The sequence below is a fragment of the Manis pentadactyla genome, chromosome 4 (assembly GCF_030020395.1).
Source record: "Manis pentadactyla isolate mManPen7 chromosome 4, mManPen7.hap1, whole genome shotgun sequence".
In the NCBI taxonomy this organism is placed as follows: Eukaryota; Metazoa; Chordata; class Mammalia; order Pholidota; family Manidae; genus Manis; species Manis pentadactyla.
Genome location: NC_080022.1, coordinates 12,437,791 through 12,456,525, shown reverse-complemented (window position 1 = coordinate 12,456,525; position 18,735 = coordinate 12,437,791). Strand labels below are relative to the sequence as shown.

Here is an 18,735-nt window from a genome sequence, read left to right as displayed (position 1 = left end):
GGACTTCCAGTGTCCACCAAGGGCTGAGGCAGCTACGCACGGCACCTCTAGGTGGAGGCAGGCAGCAGACCCTCGCTGCCCACTGGCCTGGGTGCTGACAAGCCACGCCGCTCACTTTGCCTTCCAAACGTGGGTGTTCACTTGTCCCGAAAGGAACTCAGAACTAATTTCCAGGGTCAGCTATCAGCTCATCAAGCTCTCCTTTGCTCCCAACCGGGGCCAGGTAAAATGCTGCCAACCCAGCACCCCAATCCCAGGCCACAGCTTCCCATTTCTCACCTCCAGGCCCTTCTTTTATCCCTGGCTGGTTTGGGGGCCCAGGAGTTGGGGTGTTACCTTATCCTCTAAGAGGCCTTTAACTTACTCCCCTTGTCCCTGAAAAAGGCCCCCTCTGCCCCTGGCACCAGCACAGTCATGCCCCTCTTCTGGATTTCGGAAGGCCCAGTGCTTCCTGCCCACTTGGCCCCTATAGACCAGGCCTGGCTAGTCCCTGCACCAGGAACTACTGTTAGGATGATCTTAGGGACCAGCAGTCTGAAAAAAATGGCCCTCAGGCTACACTGGCCTGCTGCCTACTTCAGTGAATCAAAGTTTATTGGAACATGACCACATCCACTAGAAAAGAATCCATTCAAGTAGCTTTGGAACTCAGTACTCTGACTATACACTGTTGTTCCTCAAGGACAAAAGAATCTGCAAAGAAATCCTGAGCTTTACTTAGTAGGCTTGGTCGTGTTGGTGGAAGAAAGGGTATAGCAGTTTGTAAACTATATGGTGTGACTGAAGCATGCTGATGTTATTTTGGGAGACCTGGGTCCTCAGCAGGAGAAAAGAGTTGAACATAGAGAAAAGGTTAGGGTAAGCTCTACAATCTTGCATTTGAATTAGAAGTATCAGTATGAACTTAAGATTTTTCTCCTGGCTCTGTTCACTGAAGGGGTCTGGAAGCAATGACATCCCAGCAGGAGTGAGCACACCAGATCTTGGTTTCTAAATACCATTCCCCACAAAAGAGAGCCAGCTAAGACACCCTGTAGAGATGGCTAACTATGGCAGGGGAGGTACCAGGTGAGCCTAGAACATTTTCTAATGCAAAAAAGCAAAGAAGTACTCAAAGAATGATGGAGAAGTGTCCAACGGACCCAAGAACCAGCACAAAGGGACTCCTACTGGCCAAATTTGAGATAATTGAGCATCAAAAATATAACAATGGTCCTAGATCATAGCACTGGATCTTAAAAAGATCTATGAATTTGTAGTGGCAGTGAAGGAAGGGGGATCAAGTCAGGGAAAGGAAGACTCCTCTCTAACTAATGAAAATTTGCTGAGAGAGAGGATGGTTGCACACTCTCCAAGAGTCACCTGCAAGTGACTGAGTAATTTGAAAGGGAAACTAGTACCTGTAGAATGGGGAGATATGGAGGACCGCACGTAGACCAAATGATCAGGGACGGGACAATCCTGCATTTCCCATCTCCTTGAATGATGCAATGGGACAGCACAGCTCCCTGTGCAGAACCTGGCCAAGCCTTCAAGTCTCATCAGGAGGAAATCATCGGCAATTCCAGATTGTGGGACTTTTTATGAGACACTGGCTTGGACTTCTCAAAAAGTCAGTTTTGTGGAGACTAAGAAAAGGTAGAGGGATTAGTCTAGATTAAATAAGACTAAAGAGACATGACAACCAAATGCAATGCATGATCTCAGCTGGATCTTGGATGGGGTCAGGGGTAGAAGCTATGAAAGATATTTGGGGGACAACTGGGGAAAAGGGCATATGGACAGTATATTGATGTTGAATTCCTGGGTATGAAGCTCCTGAAGTTACATAGGAGAGCCAAGCTGAAGTATTTAGGGGTGAAGGGCAATGATGGCTGTAACTGACTTTTAAATGATTTAGCAACAAAAAAGGGGGTGTGTGTATATATGTATAATATGGAAAAAAATTAGACAAATAATTATGGATAATTATGGCAAAATGCTAACAGCTGGTTAACTACATAAAGACTATGCATGTGTTCATTGTATGTTTCTTTCAACTTTCCTGTAGTTTGAAATTGTTTTAAATAAAAGGTTGGGGGCAAAAGCAATTATTTAAATGAAAAAACAAATGCTGGCAGCTGAGGGGAGTGCCCAGGTCTGATCCTGGTTCCGCGCTCATCTCTGCCCAGGTTATTCCATCTCCTCTCTTGTCTGTCAACGGGGATGGAAGGGAAAAAAAACTCCCTTCTGGGGAGCTGGGAGGTGCAAGGGACCCTGCCAGCACAGCGTGAGCGCTCCATGCAGCTGGCTGCAGCTGGGAGCTGGTCAGGGGAGCTGGGAAGAAGCCAGGAATCCTGAACCTGCGGCGGCCGGTCCGCTCACCCTCTCCCTGCAGCCTCACAGCAGCCTGGCAACAAGCATCCACACAGAGGGTTTCAGGTGGGTTATTCTGCCCCGAACAGTGCTGACACAGTCCACTCTTCATTGTACAATATTTATGTGCCTCCAGGTGACGCCTCTGTGCTTCTGTGCTTGGTTTCTGTAAATTCCCATGGTGAGCAGCTCCCCGCTCAGTCATTAGAACTGAGATGAAGCCAAGGGGCCAGGAAGGATTGCTGGGGCATTCGGGGGCTGGGAGCTGCTGAGGAAACGGCAGGCAGCCGGGCTTATCCAATGCTCGCTGGGCACCTACTGTGTGCCAGGCCTTCCCCATGCTGCAGTGTTTCATCCCCCCAGAGACCTTCATGAAAGAAGAGGGAACAGCCCAGAAATGGAAAGTGAGGAGCCCAGGGCCCGGCTGGGGAGGGGCAGAGCTGGAACATGGGCCTGCCTGCAGACTCCACGCTCAGTGCTCTTCCAAGAACAGGGTGTGGGCCATGAAGGGGTTCTTGCCTCCCACTCTCTGTGCACTCTCCCCCACAGGCTGGCTGGGAAGCAGTCATGGGTGCAGAGACCCCCACAGACCACCCACCAGCACCTACCAGCTCTGCCTCCCTTTAAGGTCCCAGCCACCTGGGGTAAGGCCACCACCCATGTCCTCCTCCTCTAACAGGCAGGACACCCAAGCTCCAGAAATCAGTGGCGCAGGGTCACTCTGCCAGCCGGTGGGGGCAGGCTGGGGATTGAGACCCAGAGGTCACGCTCTGAGCTCTTCAGCCAGACTGCCTGCCTTTTAAAGGCAATTAGCACAACAACTCCTTTCCCTTTCTTTATCTATCTTATTCTAATCAACATTCCACAGCTGAGAGGCTGAACCATGTTCACAAAGTTGCAGTGCTTAGTCAGGAAATGGGGGAAATGCTAGGAATCCAACTTCGGTGACCGACTCGGCCTGGTTTACCCAGGGAGGCCCAGCTGTGGCACTAGAAGTCCAACCTCTCAGTCCTGGGCAAACCAGGTGGGCTGGCCACCCTCGTGGGACTCCAAACCCACACCTGGTCTCCTTGGTGAGGGCTCCATCGAATGCCCACTCTGCCTTCAGACTCCAACCTGGTCAAGGCTGACGGAACCTGGGCAACAGTTGCGCCCTTCCTGACATATTTCAGGGGAAGGCTTAAGGTGTGACATCCACCTCCACCTCTTACTGACCTTTACCTCTTACTGACAAGTCAGGTAACATCTCCAGATCTCAGCTTTACTCATCTGTAAAGAGGGCAGGAGGTCCTTTCTGACTAACAAGAGACTACACTGGTGCTGGGTGGGCTCTTCTCCTGGGGCCACCACCAGAACCCAGCAGGAATGCAAGCACAGATGTCCCTGTCAGCTCCAAGTCCGACAGCCAGTACCAAATTTTTAACATCCTAGTTTGAAACTGATTGTACAAAATATGGTGTCTTTGCTGCATTTTTCTAGAAAGACGGTCAACTCTTTTTGAGATGGCCAACTTCACAAAAGAATCTGTAAACAACCCTTGGCCCCCCAAAAATTAAAAATTCCTGCACTAAAGCCTACCTATCACTAAGCACATAAGAAGGTGGGCACAATGTTGGGGACACCCCCTTGTCACCCCAGCCACAACCTACACCAAGACACAGGAAGCACCACTGCAGGGACAGCCATCCTGCCACAGCCACACTGACATCCTACCTTTAAAAACTAAACTAAAATCCACCCGTGTATCTGGCTGTTCTGGAGGAGGCGGAATATAGAAAGCATCTCCAAGTGTATGTTGCTGATATTCTCCTCATTAGTACTCTGTGATTTCCTTTTGTTGTCCTCAATTACTCCAGCCAGCACGGCATTTCCTCTCTCTTGACACCTGTGGAGGGAGGTGGGGCTGTCAGCCACCTGGGGCCACCAAGCACCTTTGCCTGAGTCTTGCCCCAGCAGCTGCTCTGGCCCTGCCCTGTACAAGCAGGTGCCTGGGCTGAGCCTGGGGTTGGCCTGGGGTCTGCCCCTGCCCAGCCCCCAGGGGACCCCGTGAAGACCGAGCAGTAGAAATGGAGACAAGAATCTGCAGCATCCATGCATGGTCGGGCTGCAGTCACCACTGCTCAGCACGGTGCACAGAGTCCCTGCCACCCTGTGATGCGGTCAGACAGGAAACTGAGTCTCAGAGGTGGGTGACCTGTTCCAGAAGCAGTGGAACCTGAGTTCTATGTGCCTGGCTCACCTTCTGCATAACACTCACCGTGGCCTGATATTATCTCATCATCTGTTTCCTGCTTGGGAGAAGCAGTGGGGCCATGGGCTCAGGGTCAGACTGTCAGGTCCCAGCTCTACTGCTTCCTGCCTCAGTTTCCTCACCTTTAAAATGGAGGTGATAATGATCATATAAGGCTGTTGTGAAGATTACATGGGGTGCTACTTGCAAAGAGTCCAGAACAGCCTCTAGGACCAGTGAGTCTCAGTAAGGGTTAACTCGCCGGGGGTGGGGTGGTCTCTGTAAGTGGTGCACACACGCATCCACTCACACTACTCAGGAGCCCCTTCCCACGCACCCCAGCCTCCCTGACCCCACTCCAGGAAGCCGGGTCCACCATGCGACCACACTGTCACCCCTTTCCTGGACTCCTGGGCCCAGCGGCAGCTGTGTCTGCCCCGTAGCTGAGCACGTACCCAGAGGTGAGGCCTCACACCCAGGGCACTGACTTGGAGCCAGGCTGGCCTTGTGCCGACCATGATGCCCGTCTCACTGCTGGTAACACAGAGCTCCCTTCTCTCCCCAATGGCCCAGCTCTTTGATTCTGGTCATCAGAGCTCAATGGAGGTAGGCAAGGGAGCTGGGGTAGGCAGGAGTCCTGGGAGGAGCACAGCCGGGGCAGGAGAGGAGAGCTGGTGCGGGAGGGTGGGAGGAGGTGGGGGGTCGGGGGGAGGCGGAAGGAAAGCAGAGAAGTCAGTCCAGCTCCCTCCCCCGCACAGGGGGAACATGAGGAGCGATGGGGCACCGTCCCTGCTCACAGATGACCTGCCACCCTGTGGGAGGAGGCAGGCACACACACATCCGCACTGAGCCCCAGGCTCAGGGCACCGGAGAGCAGTGCCAGGCGGAGGCGCTGAGGTCCTGGCTCCACTACTTCGGGGCACTCCATGTGACCATGTCCCATGACCACACCAGAGGGCGGCTGGCACGTCCTCGGTGCTTCAGGTGCACCTGAAGCTGCTCAGTCCTGGGGTATGGTCGGTAATTATCCCCATTTCACAGGTGGGGAAACTGAGGCTATCGGTGATGGTGGAACCAGAGGTAGAAGCCAGCCATCCCAGCTCCCTAGCCCACAACGACCGCCATCCAAGCTCAGACAAGGCAGCAGGGGCCAGAAACACTTTCCTTGGAGTTCTCCACCTCGGGGACCCTCCCCCGGCACAGCTGTCGGGCTGTAGATGAGCCTCACGTAAGGGCCTGAATGCACACTCAGCACCAGGCACCGGCCTAAAACCTCTCCCCGAGTGAGCCTGGCCGGTCTGCGGCTACGCCCAGGCCCTGGTTCTGGGTCCTGCTCTCAGCCTCCCCTGTCTTAAGGCCCAGCCCGGGGCCTGGCGTCCAGTGGGTCCGTGCGTGGCTCTGTGTGTCTTTGCGAAGTTCCAGGGGATTGTGAGCTACCCGGCCCCCGCCCCTGCAATGGGGCTCAGACCGGGGGTCTGGGACGTGGAGGAGCTACTGGGCGGGGGACAGACTGACAGGGGGAGAGGCTGGGGGCAGGGATTCAGAAGGGGAGGACACCTCCTACCTCCATCACCTACCCACCCCTCTATCTCCTCCAGCCCCGACTGTCCCCTCCACGAGGCCCTGTCCGTCTGCCTTCCCGCTGCTGTCCCCCTTTCCTCCTCCATGGCTTCACAGAACCTGTTTCATGAGCCAACAGCTTCAAATTAGTTTTTGTTTTTTAAACCATGAAATCCTCTCCTCAACCTGACTCTCCCAGGATGAGGGGAGACCTAATATTAGATACAAGAAAGATCTGAGCTCTTCCAGGTGAGGGTGGGATGGGGGCCCAGAGCCGTGCCCCTTAGCCGGCCCCAGCCCCAAAAGATGTCCCTTGAGATGCCTCCTTACAACCCCCAGGCCCCGGCACATAGCTGGCAACCAGAGCGCTGAGCTAGTCCTGACCCCTCAGCACTCCCTGGGCACGGGGCCCACAGGATCCACAAGCCAAGCCCACCCACTACCCCCTCCTGAAAGGAAGTTCTTCTGAACATCTGACTTCAATTCTTCCTGCTGCTGGAAAACGTTCACCCTCCTTTGGAACTTGTTACTGTCAGAGCCTCCACAATCTTTAGAAAATTGATTTCTCAAGTTTCACCTGCCAACTTTGAATTAAAAAATGATGACAAGATGACAACAGTAACAATGACACACACAAAAAAACACGTTAACAGATGACTCCGAGGAGTGACATGATCCCTGACCTGCATGCTCGCCTGAACTCGGGGCTCACACTTGGCATCCGAAGACTTGGTGAATCTTTCCACCCTCAAGCCAATTTGCATACCATTACCCAAGAAGCACTGCGCCTGGATTTCACTTTTGCAAATTCCCACCCGTTTCGTGTCATAAATAAGATAGGAGACAGAAAACTAATACAGCCCAGTGATGCATTATTCATGCTGCGTCACACTGTTATGATAGATTTACAACAGCTAATACATGCAAACTAAGTTTGGGCACTAAACGTGAAAATTAAGGGTGAGGAGGCAGGTATACGTGGGAATGTGCAGGGGAAAACCTGGGGGCCTTTGGTGTCCAGAAATCCAGCATGGATTAGTGACAGTGTGGATCTTCCGGCGTGCTTACTGACAAAAAGCATTAGCACCGGTATCAGAGGCCAGCGCCCAGGAGCAGGGGAGCAGCCACCGCAGGAGATGCGAGCCTATGCAAGGCGAATTACTGACAGCATGTGCTTTGGGGAGCCTCTCGTGTGCTCAGCACCCAGCTCTGGAGCTGGTTGAAGTCAAGCCCTCGGTCATCTGTTCTGCACACCTCCTGCCCAAATCTTCCTTCCAAGCTTAGTGGACCAGCCAGACAGAGCCCATTCCCTAAGGGAAATGCCAGTGTCCTTCCCAACCCTGCCCTGGACCCCTACCACACGCTAGCTGGTCTCGGCACCAGGGATGCATTGGGAGCAAGTGGAGCCGGCCAGGCATACTCCGGCCCTACAGGGCCTCTTGGCCTTGTTTATCAGAAAATCATCCCCAAAATGTCAATGTGTGGCTGTGGCCAGTGCTGTATAGGAGAATGTGAAGGTGACAGGGGTATGACCCGGTGTGCGTGGAGGAGGAGGAGGTGGCCCAGACCTCCAAGGGTGGAGGTTCAGGGTCCAGTGGGAGAGGGTTGCCTCAGTTAACACTCGCAGCGGCCCTGCGGGGCGGAGCCAGGCCCAGTGTCCCAACACTGACACAACTTGCCCTGTGTTCCAGCACTTTCCAAGCAGCCTGCCCCCAGTAAGTTTTTCTTAATTAAGATGCAACAATCATCCCACAGCCAGCTTCCCCTCCAGCGATCAGTTAAAATGAACTCCAGACGAGTGGATTAGACTTTGAAGGTGGCGATCTAGATAATGAACACGGGGGATGCAGTGTTGACACAGGCCCTGGTGAGCTACATTATTATTTAACAGGCCTCGCTGCTGCCTCCGCTGGGATCAAGGAGCTGAACAAGCGGTTGGTGGGCGAGCGTCAAACCCAGAGACAGACTGCGGATGGACGCTGGCTCCATGGGATCAGGCTCGGCAAGGTCAGGGTCGGCCAGCAGGGGCCAAGTGGGCCTAATGGAGACAGCTTAGAGGCCCCTCCCCAAGGAGCCACCACACCCGCCCTGTGTGCCACCGAACCCAGGCCAACGCTGCCCTGGGGCTGCCTCACGGTGCTCTCTCTGCCCAGAGCGTCCTCTCCGCCCCCTCCCCTCCTTCAGCGCTCACAGCCACCTCGCCTACCCAGCCTCGCTCCAGGACCCTGACCTCCAGGAACCTCTCCTGCTCCCACCCCTCCTCCTGCTGGTCTGGCGGCACCCCATCCCCTCGCACTGGGCTGACACCGTCCTGGGTCTGCTCCCCAACACTGGGCCCTGAGCTCCTGAAAAGCTGAAAGCAGGCCTTACAGCACCCCACACCCCTCCATCCTCCCAGCACCCATTCTGTCTGTCCACCACAACCATTTACTAGGAGTACCTGCTCTGGGGGCTGCACTGGGGAAATGACGATGAACAGGGAATAACCCTGGGCCCAGAAGTTCTGCAGGTGGAAAAAGCAGGCATGCAAACAAATGAGGGTGCCCAAGAGTCACATACAACAGGATGGACACCTCGGGGGGACAATGCAGCCCCAAAGGGACCGAGCCTTCTGCCGACCCAGGTGGCCAGCACAGAGGCTAAGAGAAGACTGAGGAGCCAGATGCCTGTGCTCAGAGTCCAACTCAGTCTCCTAGCAGTGTGACCTTAGGCAAGTCACTTAACCTCTCTGTGCCTCTGTTTCCTCATCTGTAAAGAGAGAATAATAACGGTACCTACCTCACAGGGTGGTTTGAGGACTAAACGAGTTAATTCATGCAAAGAACTTAAACCTGCATCTGGCCCACACTAAGCATTCGGTGTATGTGAGTTACTAAGTACTTCTTGGGGTCGGAGAAATCAGGGGGAGCTCCTTCTGGTTAACACAATCCCTAGATTAACCCCCAGGTCTTCCCATTTGGGCCAGAGCCACGCTAGCTACTCAGCCAAGGGCACACTTGGAGCCCCCCAGCTTAGAGCACTGAGCAGCTCTGAGTATCTCACATCCCCGTGGGGGTTTCTCAAGCCTGGGGGAGAGCCTGCCACGTCGCCCCCAATGAGTGATGCCCTTCCTCTGAAGGGAGGCACTCTGCCGCAGGATGTGCGTTGAGCCCCAGGACCCACACACAACCATGGCAGCCTGCCAGCAGCCCCCTCCAACCCACTCCTCTGGGCCTGCCTGGGACGTGGTGGACACCGAGGCAGGGGTGGCACTGGCTGGCCGGGGCAGGTGGTCATTGGCAGCAGCCGGATGGCACCATCCCCAGAGCCCCAGCACCAAGGTGGGCTGCCTTCCTCTCTATCCCAAGCAGCAGCCAAGCGCGGTTTTATTGAATATGCACGGCGATCACCTAGCTACCGTGCCAGAGGATCGTGTGCACTGAAGGCAAGCTGCCTGAACTGCACAGCGCACACTATTCAATTCCCCTGGCTGCAGGCCAGGGTGTGTCCTCCTCTGGCCCCGCCACCCCTCCCTCCATCCTGCCTCCCCACAGCCAGTGCCCCCAGTGCCCTCCATGGGGTGCAAAGCAGGTGAAAGGCCATATTGATCCCCTTCTTAAGAGCAGCTGGTCTGGAACTAATCTTAAATCATCACAGCCTTGCTCCGGGGCCTGGTGGCCGCTCAGCCCCAGGGATGGCTGGGCCAGAGCTGAGCTCCAGGGCCTGAGCAGGACTGCACGCGACTGGCGAGGGGCAAAACTGAGTGAGAACTGGGTAGAGCTTGGCCTGGCCTTCCCCTTGTCCATCTGTCTCATGCTCTTAGGACAGCTGTCGGCAGGGGGAAGCCTTCCTGCCAGTAAAGGAAGAGGATGTCAGACCCGCAATTCTGAGACATGCCCCATACCCTCCAACACCACAGACTCTAAGGGATCAGCTTGATTTCCAAATAAACCACATATACAACAATAAGGGTTTAATGAGGCCAAGTTACAATGACAGCTAATGTTCACTGAGCACTGACTGTGTGCCAGGCACTGTCAGAAACAACCTTTTAGGTGAACATTCTCCTTCAGTTGTCCCAGTAACTCTGCACTGTACTATTATTGTCTCTTTTTACAGATGGGGTGACTGAGGCCCAGGAAGGCTTGGTGCCTTGCCCAGCTCGGCAGGGACAGAGCCATGGTCCTATCAGAAGCAGCTTGCCAGCAAACCACACACCTCCGAGGAGTGGGGCACCCAGGGGACCCAAGGTGGGCATGGCTGGGACAGGGATGGGGGCCACTGCCTTTGATGATGCCTCCCAATTCCTCTCCCTCCAGAAAGCCTGGTGGCCCTGGGAGAAGCCCGATGGGGGGCCCAGCTGTCACCAGCTTCTCAGGCCCTGCTACCCACACCTCCTCCCCCAGCAACCACCGCCACTTCTCTACTCCCACAGGCCTGTGGTTTCCAGGTCCCACAGCTGCTGGACTTTTCCTTAGAAAAGGAAAAGTCCTTTTCCTCCCACCTTCCTTAGCTGCCTCTTCCCTCTGTGTCCCAGTTCCCCCGTTGGCAGTGCTGAGAATGTTCTTTGGCCCCAGGGAGCTCAGAGCACGCGCACCTTCCCACCCCATGCTCTCTCTGCTCTTCTTGTCTCTGTGCTCACTTTCTCCATATGGAGAACAAAGCCTGGGTCTCCCCATTATACTGGAGGCCCCCCAAGGGCAGGGCTGGGTCCCATCCCCCCTCCTACTGCTGCCCTAAACTGGGCGCTGGTGCTCAGCGGCAGGCTGCACACCCCTCCACTGCGGCCCTCCTCCAGGGCTGAGCAGTCAGAGCCTGTGCAGGCTGCCAGTCGGAGACAGCTGGAAGGGGCCCTGGGTCTGGAACAAGGACAATATGGGGACACTCAGGGAAGGGCTGCAGGGTGGCAGGCCAAGGAGTCAGAGGTGGGCATCTCCCAAATGGCTTGTAATCCAGATCAGCTGGGGACCCCAAAGGCCCTGGGTAGCCAGCTGTCCCTGCCCACCTTCCTCTCAGGAGGCTGAAGACATGAGAGGCCCTTGGAGGGACAGAGTAGGATGGGGGTAGCAAGGACGCCCCCCAAAGCAAACCGGGAGCTGGGAAGGGAGTCTGTGGCTGTAGCCGCTCAGGGCTCTGTCTCCCCACTCCAAGAGGACCAAGAAATCCAGAAGTTTCCTTCTTCTTGGTACCTCCCTAGCTCCTTCCCAGGGCCCACCCCACCTAGCCTAGTCAGCAATGCCAGCGAGGCCACAGGTTCTCTGCACCACATCTCCAGCAAGGGGGTCCCAGGAATCACCTCTACCTCCCAAAGCCTCTGGGTCTGCCCATGGCACCTACTGTGCCAGGCACTGTCAGAAACAACCTTTTACATCAACGTCCTCCTTCAGTTGTCCCAGTAACCCTACACAGTACTATTATCATCCCATTTTACAGACAGAGTGACTGAGGCCTGGGAAGCCTTGGTGCCTTGCTGGCCCTGCCTCTCACCTGCTAGCTGTGACACCCACTCCTCCCTGCCCAGCACCAGGAAGAGCCGCTGTGCAAACAGCTCCCACACCGCCCTTACCCAGGACGTAGCTCCCAAGCATGACCTCACTCGGTGAGCAAAAGGACCCCAGGGAAGAGACACTGACTCCCCTTTACCAACGGGAAAACGAGTGTTCACAAAGGGGCTGGTGCAGGTCCCCAGCAGGCGGGTGGCGGCACTGGGACACACAGCCAGGTGGGCACGGCTTGGAACACTGCGCCTCCTGCTCCAACAAAAGTGGGCAAGCAAGTGCTACAACCCTGAGACTCAGGCCTGGCTCTCAGGGCTCACCGACAGCTCCCCGGGCCTCAGTTTACCCATCTGCTAAATGAGGACTGGGTCATCCGGGATCCTGCCCTATCACATGTAATCCTAAAATAGCAGGACTTCACTTAGTGCTCTTGCCTGGCTACTAAGTAGCCAATTTATGGCCTAAAGAGAGATGGCCGAGTGGGCAAATGGCACTCTCCCTCCAATGGATGACCCCCTGGGGGGCTGTTTGTTCTGACTGCAAGCCTTTACCCAGAGCTCCACTCCGAGCCTGGAGGCAGCTCATTCTGAGCTGATGATTCAAACAAATCAAATGACAGCAAACATCACCAAAACACTGCTGGGAAGCCACACCCAAGCCTCATGCCCAGGATGGCCCCTGGGGCATGGTGGGGTGGGGTGGGCAATGCTGCTGGTCGGGCACAGGTGTAAGCCCAGGCTGAGCCAGGAACCAGTCCCCAGACCAGCCCTCATCACGGAGGAGGCAGGGCCCAGCAGCCTCTACCTCCCGGCTGTTTCCAGAGCCCAGCCTCCAGGGTGGCTGTGTCCATACCGGCCTCCCCTCAGCATGGCCAGGTCCTGGCCCAGTGGGAGGACAGGGATCCCAGCTCCACCTCCACAGACAGCAACAGACACCACTCAGGATCCAGATCACAGCCCAGGGCGGTCGGGACCCTTCCCCTCGAAGCAGCCTAGGGGGATGCGGGTCAGGCAGAGGGCAGGGCCCGGCATGCAGCTTGGTCTCCCTCTGTGTCCTGACAAACTCTGACCCCTGAGACACAGCTAGAGCCCACAGCAGTGCCTGGTGGAGTGTGAGAAGGGTCACAGGGTGTGCCCAGCAGATGGCTCCATGGGTCAGAGGCCTCAAGACACTGAGAGGGCCAGTACCTGAGTCTGCAAGCTGGTGGCGTCCAGGACGGTGACCCGAGGCCCGCAGCTGGCCCACACAGTGTCCTCCAGGCTCAGCAGGGCACGGATGGGCCCTGGCCCCACAGTCAGGCACGCGGGAGGGCTCTCCAGGTCCCAGGGGACTCCTCCTGGAAGGACGGGGGGAAGCTGGTCAGGAGCAGCGAGCGGTCAGGGGCCCAGGGATCCTCAACCCCCGGGGACTGTGGCCCACAGCAGGGGCCAGCCAGGCCCCACAACAACCTCCTGCCCCTTCCTGTGGCCCTTCTGCCTCCTCCCAGTGGGATGGCAGCTCTTACCATCTGCCTCCAGTATGCTCCACCCCCTCTGCAGGCTGTGTTCCCAAATTCACCCACATTCCTCCTTTCCCTTGCCCCCCTTGCTTCCCTTCCTTTCTCCCTTTCCCTCTCTCTCCTGTTCTTTTCATTCTACACATACTTAGTAAGCACCTACTCCATGCTAGGCCAAGTGCTGGGTGCTGGGAAGACAGAAATGAATCAGACACAGACCCTACCCTCAAGGAAACCCCTGCTGGCCAGAGACATCAAGGAGTTAATGATCAGGTACCCTACAAAGTGCCAAGCACAAATGACCAAGGATGCTCAGGAGGCCTTGAGAACTACTTAGATGGAAGGAACCAGTTCCACGCAGGGGGTAAACCCAGGGAGGCTTCCCAGAAGAGGCAGCATCCATGCAGCCCTGCCAAGAAGGCAACACAACATGGTGGGAGGTATCCTGGACCAAGTCAAGAGACTTGGAGTCTGGCCCTGGTTCTGGTAGAAAATTGCTGAGGACCTTGGACATATCTCTCCCCTTGTCAAGGCCTCAGTTTCCCCATCTATAAAATGGGGAGGGGTGACACCAACAAGATTGTCTCTAAAGACCTTTCTGACACTGTAGCTTATAGAGACTGACTCTAGCCATCTCCCAGCTCTTCCCACCTGCTCTAAGACGCTATCAGCTTTAGCAAGGTCTCTGGTGACTTTCCTCCTCGAGAGATGCTTCCCCTCCTGGTGCGTCAGGAGAGGGTCCTGAGAGGCAATCAGTCCCCAGGCCATCACCCCTGAAGATGGAACAGATGGAGGGACCTGGTCTGGCACTGAACAAAGCCCCTACTTGACCACCCCAGGGGTGCTCAGCCCACCCAAGAACATGCCAAGAATTATCCCTGGCATGTGGGCCGTGCTCACTGAGAGTGGTTTTCTGGTCAAGTTACACATGATACCACACAGAACCCCAGGGGCTGCCCTGTCTTGCTGGGGTGCTAGGTGGGAAGAGGGGCTGAGGAGCAATCTGGGGCACACTCCAGACACACAGGCAGCAGTGGCTGGGGCCTGGAGGCAGGACAGAGCCTGCTGCTGGCTTTGCTGGTCCCCGGAGGGACTGCAGAGGAGGAGCCCCAACACAGACCCTCCCTCTGCACCAGCTGCCGAGTAGCAGGATGCAGCACAGCTGTCTGCAGAGCTAGAGGAGCCACCAGCGTATGTGGTGGAAGCCACAGCCTGGAATGTGCTGGGAAGAGCACCCAGAGGTCAGACTGGATTCCCTACCTCCACTCCTCCACCAGGCTGTCGCTCTCTCCCCGCCCTGCCCCACAGAAAGTAAAAGACCTTCTCTTGCCCTTCTGTCCAACTTAACACTGACAGACTCCTAGCTCAGCTAAGAGATGGGGAATAGGGATCCACTCCCCCAACACAGAGCCAGGTCTTTCTAGCCCATGAACATGAACACATGGGAAGGAGAATGGGCTGAAATCCTGGCTGCAGCCACTAAGCTTCTGCATGAACTTGGCCAGGTGACTTCACCTGTCTGAGCCTCAGTTTCCTCATCTGTAAAATACAACCATGCGTGTACCCCACTGGATGCTACGGGGATCAAGGGAAGCTCAGAGTGCTCAGCAAGGGGAGGGCGCACAGTAAGGAGCGCTGACAGCGGCTGTTACACACCTTTCACATCAGCGTGCCCGGCACTCTTTCCATGAATTATTTCCTTAACTCCCAGCAAGCTTCCTATGAGGAAGAGTCTATTCTTATCCCCGTTTTACAAGTGAGAAAACCAAGACACAGAGAGTTTAAATAATCAGCCCAAATCACATAGCTAGAAAGTATCCGGTGCTCATTAGCTCCTGTCATGTGGTGTCATTTGCCACAACACAACAGCCTGTGGAAGCAGGTGTTGACTCCACTTGACTCTTGTAACAGCAAGAGACTCAGAGGGCTAAGAACTTGTACAAAGACACACAAGCGGTGACAGGCCAAGTAGGATTTGAATTCAGCTGATTCTGGCTCTAGCCTCCTTCCCTAACCCCTGCTACCTTCTCAGGTTCCAAGAGTTTCCAAAGGGCTCTGGGGCCGGGACTGGGGTCCAGAAGGGGCGTGTGACCACAAGGCGGCCAGGCCTCAACGAAGGACGGACACTGACAAGAGCCGCAAAAATGCAATGCTTTGAGCGCCCCCCAGTGGCCAGAGGTGAGCAGCGCTTGTGCCAGAAGCTGGAGGCAGGGGCGGTGCTTTGACTTCTCCCAGAGGGGGCGGCAGCTAGAGATGGCGGGACCACACAGGAAAATGGGGGCTCGGCCCCCTGCGGATAGCAGGTTTGGCTACTCCCCTCGCATCCGCTGTCTTACGCTTCTCCTGTAACAGAGTAGGGCCATAGCTACTTGGCGCAGAAGGCTAGGGTCTGATACCCCTAAGGGCCGAGCGTTCCCTGGCCACTCCTCCACTCGCCGGGTGTCTCCGGGAGTCCTCTGAGAAGCCCTGACTCCAGGACAGAATGATGCACTACGGTAAAACTCAATACTACCAACTCACTAGACAGAAGGCCCCGATCAGAGGGCCCAGGTAGACCCCTGAAGAGGTGGCTTCCCCCTTGCTGGCCCTCGGTTTTCCCATGCACAACATAGGGGGATAGAACTCTGACCTCTAAGGTCCTCCCAGCCTCATGCGCCACAGTGCCAAGCTTTTACATGCGATCGCTGGGAGCTCCGGGCAGGGCCAGCCCACCCGCATCCCGAGCCTGGCGGGGTATCCATCCCTCCAACCCACTCCTTGCCCTCCAGCGGCCCTGGGTAAGCACACACATGTTCCAGAACACGAATGGCACTCACCTGCACACACGCACACCCGCCCCTGAGTGACAGCCCATTCGTGCGGGCCAGCACCAGCTCTCCCGCCAGACGGGGGAGACGAAGGCCCTGTCTCAGCAAAAGCACCTGCAGGAGGCTGGAGCCGCCCTCCGGCACCGCCCGCAGGGGAGAAAGCCCAGCTGGGGTTTCTGGACCCCGCCCAAGCCGGAAGGCAGAACAGAGTGAAACTCATGGACCCTGGGAGGCCCAAAGGGCAGTCTGTGCCAGTGGGTAATGAACGACAGTGACAAGGTTCGCAGGTCTACGCTCCAGGCTAGGCTCCCTTCTGGGCACCTGTGTGACTGACAGCAGACACTGAGGTGGTTCACCCCCATTTTACAGGGCAGCAACCTGAGCCTCGGAGAGTAAGGCAATGAGTCCAATCTCCCACAGCTGGGACTCAATCCCCGGCAGCCTGGCTCCCCAGCCCACCCCCTTCCCCATTCTGTCATCTGCCTCCTCAAGGGGTGGCCCTGGCCCTCATCCCCAGCCCCTAACCAGGGATAGTCTCACACCCCTGCCCAGGCCCAGTCTTGCTGCTGCGCCAGCTCAGAGATGGGGAGACGGACAGGATCCAGAGAGCTTGTCTCTGAGTCCCAGCACCCTGCTCAGCACCAGGCCCCTTAGGGCACTGAGCACTTATTTTTTGAGTGAGCGAATGCGTGAGGAAAACGTGAAAGAATGCACACAGCACAGGCTCCTGGGGCAGCCGGCGGACGGCCACATGCCCTTGCCTTGGTTTCCCTGTCTCAGCTGGAGGCTGGACTCCAGGGCTCCTCCAGCCCTGCCATTCCGAGACTCCATGTGCAACAGGTCCTGGGAGCCCTGCCTCCTGCCTGGACCACCTCTGGAGGCTGGCAGGGAAGGGTGAGGGATGCAGGCAAGGCCAAAGCCAGACCAAAGGCCCAGAGGGTGGGCTCATAAGGAGAGTGACCCCAGACTCACCTGCCCGGCTGGCTGTGGCAGCCTCCCACATAGAATGCCTGCTTCCACTCTTATCCCCCAGCCAGAGGGGCATGGTGCTCAGCCCCTTCCAACTCTCCGCTCTACTTCCCATCAACTGAGACAAACTCCAGACCCACCATCAGCCTTGCCTCATGCCACTGCCCCCTCTGGTTACTGCCCAGCGCAACAGCCTCCTCTGTGGGCTCCCCACCAGACCAACCCCTCTTCTGCCTCCGGGCCTTTGCACATGCTGCTCCCTCTGTGAGACCACTGCTCCCTCAATTGTTGGCCACTTCTCCTTCTTTGGGTCTCAGTTTCAGGATCCTGCTCCTCAGAGAGGCCTTTGCTAAGCAGCCCACCTGACACCCTGTTGCCACACTTTGGACCTTCAGCACAAAGTGTAATCATAAGCTTTGCTCCCTCTATAGACGATAAACTGTGAGGGCAGGGTCACATTTGTTTTGCTGGCCGCCATATCTCTGGCACATAGTAAGTGCTCAGTAAATATTTGGTGGACGAATGTTTGCAAGGTGGGAAAGGTGGGAAAGCTAGAAAGCTGGTGGACATCTCAGCCTTCTCCTCCAGGCCAGACAGCTTCCAGCTCTGCTCAGAGAGTCCCCTTAGGCCTGGAGAGGACCCGAACCCTGCACAGAAGACACAGGTTCAGGTCTCAGCTCACCCACGGGACTTTGGACAGTCCCTTCCAGCCCAGAAAATGAGGGCATGGGGTCCATTGGTCCCCAGTTGCCCTTCTGGTTCTAACAAAGTACCAGACTCCAACCCCAGGCTGAGAGCCAATGGTTAGACCCAAAAGTCCCTACCATGGGTTTGACTTGTATGCCCCAAAGTTCATCTGCTGAAGTCCTAAACCCTGGTACCTCAGAATGTGACCTAATTTGGAAATAGTGTTGCTGCAGATGTGGTTAGTCACGATGAGGTCATCCTGAGGCAGGGTGGCCCCTCATCCAGTACCAGCTGGTGTCCTTATAAGAAAGGAACGTGGACACAGGCCCAAAGGGGACCGTGTGTGGAGACTGGACTTCTGCTCCACAAGCCAAGATCCGCCAGAAGCCAGGAGGCCTGGAACAACGTCCTGAGCACCTTCAGAGGGAGCGCAGCCCTGCTCACACCTTGTTCTCGGACTTCTGGCCTCCAGAATGTGAGACAATAAACTTCTGTTGTTTAAAATGTTCAGTTTATGGTACTTTGCAGAGCAGCCCCAGCAAACTAGCCTCCCAGCCTGGGCGCCCAGGCTGATAAGTCAGGACCCAAGGGAGAAAGAACCAAAGGCAGCCAGCCCAGGATGGGGAGGCGCAGAGTGAGGCCAGGCAGGGCTCAGGGCATTCAGGGGGAGCCAGAGGGTGGGGGTCCCTTGAGAGCCCCTTGTCTAACTAAGTCTCTGAAGATCTGAGACCATATTTACATTCACACGCATGCTCTCTGATGGTGAGAGGGATTTTTTTCCCTCCCTCTTCCCCCTTTAATTAAAAACTATAAATACCTTATCAAAAGCTAATTAAAAATACCAACAGAGTGCCAAGTGGCAAAATAAAAAATAGCTCAGTACAAGTATCCATTTATAACCCTGCAACAGGCGGTGATGACGCAGCTATTAGAGACGTGTGGGAAAAGGGGGAGAAGCACCAGCCCAGGTCGCAGAGCGTCAGGCCTGTCAGCCCTCTCGGGGTCCCTGGCAGGGGTACCCATCGAACTGGGAGCTGAGCGAGCCTCAGGCGGACAGGGGACCACAGCCCTCTGCGTGGCTGTGGACAAGCCGCTGCCCTCCCTTGGTCCCAGCAGAAGCATCCGTAACCAGGGAGGCAGTTCTCAAGGGCTGTG

The 18,735-nt window shown here is 56.0% G+C and overlaps 1 protein-coding gene across 17 annotated transcripts in view; it reads right to left on the bottom strand.

The window, feature by feature from the left end:
- The window catches only part of ARHGEF10L (Rho guanine nucleotide exchange factor 10 like), a 155,729-nt gene that overhangs the window by 17,979 nt on the left and 119,015 nt on the right, over positions 1 to 18,735 (bottom strand). For all 17 annotated transcript variants that reach the window (XM_057499778.1, XM_057499785.1, XM_057499781.1 and 14 more), the window contains one exon: positions 12,810 to 12,958. In XM_057499778.1, the coding sequence (XP_057355761.1) occupies positions 12,810 to 12,958 (149 nt within the window). The remainder of the gene's footprint in view (positions 1 to 12,809; positions 12,959 to 18,735) is intronic.